Below are 6000 nucleotides of genomic sequence, written 5' to 3' on the forward strand. Positions count from 1 at the left end.
GCACCAAAGTTGTAAACTTTAATTTATAAGCTAGGTTGTAGCAACCTCATGATGGGTATTGGGAAATTTGAGTGTCATGTAGTAGCCTAGATCTATCGATGCTGCATTGAGTTAGGTGAATGGAATATGAATGATAGTCATCCAATATGCTGTAATAAAAATAAGGCCATGCTCGTAAAACAATTAAATGGCGTCCTCATCTTAAATGGCACCGACCGCCACTGTTGCACATATAAAGTAGAATGTATATTATGCACATTGTACATGCGTGGGTGCGTGCGTGCGTGCATGCATATTCTGTCAGTTTACTCCTCACTATGGATCTGTCTCTCTACAGGGCCCACACATGCTTTAACCGTCTGGACCTCCCGCCGTACCCGTCGTTCTCCATGCTCTACGAGAAAATGCTGACGGCTGTGGAGGAAACCAGCACCTTTGGCCTGGAGTAACCTCTCCAAAATGTCCGCCAAAGCCAGGGGTTGAATTGGGTAAGAGCAATGGTGGATAGGAAATCCCACCACCTTAGCTTGAGGCGAGACGGGACTCACAGTACACAATGGAGACTGAATAGACATCTACAAGAAATTATCATTGTGGAGAAAAAACAACAACCTTTGGGACAATTTCACCAACAAGATAATCCCAATTTGACCCCCTGGCTTTGCTATACCTCCCTGCTCCATGAGCCCATACTTCCTGGAATAACGTTACTGTTCTTTTACCTACACTGATGCCCTCCATTCGATTCCTGCGTACAACCACCACACTTGTGCTTTATCTCTTATCAGTTTAATGGCCTTGGTTACTGTATCTCCAGTCCTCCTCTGTCCTCCAGGGGTTCAGCCTGCACTTCAAGCCCAGAGAAACCTTATTCTAATCCCCTATGCTTCCTCCTGGAGTGACCTCGTGTTCTGGACCTCAGAACTGTTTCATTTTCTACTCTGGGGCTGCAGACTATGCACACTATAATACATAATGAACTAATGCCTTGGCTTCGAACATACACACGCTTCTAACGCACACACTTTCAAGATGACCCTCATGAGTAAGACCGTTATCATTTCTGAAGGGATTCAATTGTATGTCAGAGCTCCTAAGGGGCACCAAAGGCATTGTCATACTCCAAAACAAACTGCACTTACCTTATGTTAGACTACATGAGCAAGGCTTTAAAACTGACACACACTTACGTACGGATACAATTGTAGGGTCACTCTTTTTCCAAATAGATGAGATGCACTTTCTCATAGACGCATGTAGCTCCACATGCATGTACACACACACACATACACATACACACTGAGACATTGCCAAACAAAAGGCTTTATTTCTCACTGATGTAATTTTCTCCCATTCAGTGTACTTACTGATGAATGTATCACAAAAGAGTGAACCTGTGTATGTGAACCTGTATGAATCTCCAGCTTGCCGTAGTAGGAAGACTGAGGAGCCTTCAAAGAAGAAGAAAAACCAGAGCCGCACGAAGTGTAGCTCGTACAATTGATGACTGTGGTTGATTGAGGAATATGGAAGCCGAGACTGTGGCATCGGACATGTGCCTTGTTATGAGAGATATGAGAGACACTTTTACTCATTGTTTTACGAAGGGATGCGTCCATTTCCTATTGGGTCACGACTGAAAACTCAGTTGTAACGAGAGACTTTGTATTGTCTATTTGGTTGTTCAAAATTACATTCAAAAAGGTTTATCTGTGTCACACACAAAAAACACAACTTTCAAAGCTAGAATCCTTAGTTGCTTCCTACATCTATTTTTGGACCTATAAATGAATGATATATACCCATTGATTCTTGAAGAATATAACTTATAAATGCATCATGAACTTAGTTCAACAGTTGTACCCCATCAGAACCCAAAATATAAACTTGTTTTACTCCAATGATTGTAAACAATGTAAATGTAAACAAACTGTATAGCCTCAAAACATGGTTAAAACTGTACTTTTTGTATCATGGATGGTCAGTCCTTGCATCCATAGCTCTGTCTATGAATTTGAGAGGGGTTACATTTCTCCAGGCCCAACCCTCAGCTTTCTACCAAAACAGAGGCGGTAGAAAGCTGAGCACTTTGTTATTCTTTCAATTAAGGATTCTAGCTTTAAGTGTATTCCAAAACAGTTCCAGGATGCAAACACAAGAGGGCAGCACATCATATATGGGTACTTCAGTACCATCCACACAGCAAGAGAAGCATTTTTAAGCATGGGGCATACACTACACACTAACACAGATGCTTACGATTTCTTGAAAGCATGTTTTCATCCTGGTTTTGGACTTCTCAGTGGATAACCCCTACCCAAAGGATTTATTTACACACACACACACACACACACACACACACACACACACACACACACACACACACACACACACACACACACACACACACACACACACACACACACACACACACACACACACACACACACACACACACACACACACACACACACACACACATTTTCTATGGGGTGCACACACTACTGTACAGAGGTCTATGTGAGCTAAACAGTCAACTCGGGCTAGAGTAGATAGTAATAGAAGCCCCACTGTGATGCACTGTGGAGGCAGCCTTCATATCTCAGCCTGGCTCGATACTGCATGCAGGGTCCATCTCAGCAACTCTGTGAGCTGCACTGAGTCTGGAACCCCTAGATGGTGTTGTGTTATTATAGCTCGATATTTGCATGCCGAAATAGTGCAACCCAAGTTTGTCCTTATTAGATTTTGCATGAGGATATCGCAATCGATGTGGAGAAAATAGCGGGAGGAGCCAGACAGTACTTTAGGGTATGTTGCTATAATGTGTTCGTAGCACTGTTATAAATACGTCCAAAGACACGACGAGGGATACGTCAAATATATCTCTATGTTTTGTGTCCCATTGTGTATGGGTTCACTAACTATGAAATGTTATAACAGGCATTGTTGTTTATGTGACAGGTTATGACGAGTGTTACTGAAGAACTGTGCCAGCACGCTTTAAGGGAAATTGTTTTGTTACATTCAAGTGTTCACTTGTCGTGACGATATATTAGAGGATGGAGGTTAAGGGTCATAGTTCATGGCTACACAGAGAACCAATAGGGATGTAATGAATGACGAAGAGGAAGTGAGAGCACTTTTCTTTGTATATAATTGTACATGTACTGTATGTCTGTCCCTGTTGTGTATACATATACAGTACCATTCAAAAGTTTGGACACACCTAGTCATTCCAGGGTTTTTCTTTATTTTTACTATTTTCTACATTGTAGAATAATAGTGGAGACATCACAACTATGAAATAACACATATGGAATCATGTAGTAACCAAAAAGGTGTTAAACAAATCAAAATATATTTTACATTTGAGATTCTTCAAAGTAGCCATCCTTTGACTTGATGACAGTTTTGCACACTCTTGGCATTGTCTTTGTTTAACACTTTTTTTGGTTACTACATGATTCCATGTGTTATTTCAATTTTGATGTTTTCACTATTATTCTACAATGTAGAAAATTGTAATAATAAAGAAAAACTCTTTAATGAGTAGGTGTGTCCATACTTTTGACTGGTACTGTTTATTTTGCACGAAATGTACTAATGGTTTGGGGCTCGCATAGTCAACCATGTCTCCCTATTTCTGTATAACGGAATGACCCCAGTCTCGAACGTCCACACATCACCTCGAGCTTGGAGGGGCGGCTTTGTGGCATGTGCAGTAACCTTTCACAATGGGGTTCAAATCATTTCTGCCAATCAAGACATTTTCCATGGCTTTTTCTTCTGCTGCGAATGTCCAATAAGAATAAAGTCAGTCTGCTTCTCGCCCAATAAGGACAAAACTCACCGCCACCACCACTCCCCTTGCCTGATCAATTACCAATAGGATTGGACATCCCACTGTCAGAACTCCACTCTATGCAAAAGCTCCTGTATTTCTCCTTTTCACCCCCAATGATTGTATTAAAAGACAATGGCACAGGGCAAGTTTTAATTAGCGATACATGAATGTGTGTTTTCTTTCTGTGTATTTTTTTTAGGTGAAGCAGGGGCTCAGCCAGTAGGGCATAACACTTTATTCATTTATTTTTATTTATTTCACCTTTATTTAACCAGGTAGGCAAGTTGAGAACAAGTTCTCATTTACAATTGCGACCTGGCCAAGATAAAGCAAAGCAGTTCGACACATACGACACAGAGTTACACATGGAGTAAAACAAACATACAGTCGATAATACAGTATAAACAAGTCTATATACGATGTGAGCAAATGAGGTGAGATAAGGGAGGTAATGGCAAAAAAAAGGCCATGGTGGCAAAGTAAATACAATATAGCAAGTGAAACACTGGAATGGTAGATTTGCAGTGGAAGAATGTGCAAAGTAGAAATAAAAATAATCAGGTGCAAAGGAGCAAAATAAATAAATAAATACAGTAGGGAAAGAGGTAGTTGTTTGGGCTAAATTATAGATGGGCTATGTACAGGTGCAGTAATCTGTGAGCTGCTCTGACAGTTGGTGCTTAAAGCTAGTGAGGGAGATAAGTGTTTCCAGTTTCAGAGATGTTTGTAGTTCGTTCCAGTCATTGGCAGCAGAGAACTGGAAGGAGAGGCGGCCAAAGAAATAATTGGTTTTTGGGGTGACCAGAGAGATATACCTGCTGGAGCGCGTGCTACAGGTGGGTGATGCTATGGTGACCAGCGAGCTGAGATAAGGGGGGACTTTACCTAGCAGGGTCTTGTAGATGACATGGAGCCAGTGGGTTTGGCAACGAGTATGAAGCGAGGGCCAGCCAACGAGAGCGTACAGGTCGCAATGGTGGGTAGTATATGGGGCTTTGGTGACAAAACGGATTGCACTTAGAGAGCAGCATATAGAGATCTACAGCATACCATGGACATGGTTTTCTATTCTATTTATTTTTGCAGAAAGAAAGGAACACACGCACACACACATTTTATTTTAACTCTGCATTCCATAAAGTATTTTGGAAAATATGAAAATACAGAGTTCCAGCTAAAAAATTGAATTGCCCCATTTCTTTTTCTTTTTTTTCCTGATCTATGATTGCACTTATGCTTTACAGCTTTTTGTACAATACACGTGCGAATGACCCTGTCATTGTGAGATACTAGGTTCACATCAATGATGCCCTCCGTTTGAAGAAGCCCCTCATCGTAAGTATGGTGTTTGAGAAGCCACGCGCTGCAAGAATGGGTAACCGCATACAGTATGTGGAGTGGGTCTGAAAGTGGGCATGTCAACAGAAGTGGGAGGAACAACAGCGATAGGCGTTACACCAGTGCTCTGTAATTGGTTAGGCGGTTTTAATTGAGTGTGTTGTTTTTAGTTTCTTAACACATTTTTATTGGTCGGTTCCCGACCGTGTGAAACAAGACTGGGAGAGCTACAAGGCACTCTATTCTTGATAGAGAATCATACTGTGTCATTTGATTGTCGACAAAACACACAACAAACACCTCACATATAGCGAAAAAATGAAAATAAAAGTAATTTTGATGTCAGTTATTAGTCTACCAGTTTTTTATTTATTACCAATAAAAATAACTACTCTTGAATAATTGGGTAGCAAACAGCCTACTGGTTTTTACCAATAAATCTATGTTTGACTATTATAACTCATGGCATCTATTTGACTATTGTCAGATGATGACAAAAATGTGTTTGGCTCAAAATAATTACTCTTATAGAATTGGGCAGCTTAAAATGAAGAGTATTGAAGGACCCTCATCAGCTTACTTTTAAATACAAATGTGGCACTGATGAAACAATCCTCATCGGCCTATGCTCAACTGCTATTTGTGGATTTTGGTTCAGCATTTAACATCTTGCAGCCACACATCCTCCACAGTAAACTCAGAAAATGTCAGTCAAACCCTATACCATCAGGGGGTATCACTCATTTCTGACCAACAGGACCCAGCTGGTCAGAGCGAACCTATCCCATTCACACTAATAGCTATATTGTCCAGTT

At 40.9% G+C, this 6000-nt stretch overlaps 1 protein-coding gene across 1 annotated transcript in view; it reads left to right on the forward strand.

Annotated features, from left to right (window-relative positions):
• LOC124043761 (E3 ubiquitin-protein ligase HECW2-like) overlaps positions 1–3272 on the forward strand; it is an 88848-nt gene extending 85576 nt beyond the window's left edge. The window contains exon 30 of the mRNA XM_046362693.1: positions 338–3272. Coding sequence (XP_046218649.1) covers positions 338–449 — 112 coding nt within the window. The 3' untranslated portion in view covers positions 450–3272. The remainder of the gene's footprint in view (positions 1–337) is intronic.
• The last annotated feature ends 2728 nt before the right edge of the window (positions 3273–6000 follow it).

Source organism: Oncorhynchus gorbuscha, linkage group LG09 (assembly GCF_021184085.1).
Source record: "Oncorhynchus gorbuscha isolate QuinsamMale2020 ecotype Even-year linkage group LG09, OgorEven_v1.0, whole genome shotgun sequence".
In the NCBI taxonomy this organism is placed as follows: domain Eukaryota; kingdom Metazoa; phylum Chordata; class Actinopteri; order Salmoniformes; family Salmonidae; genus Oncorhynchus; species Oncorhynchus gorbuscha.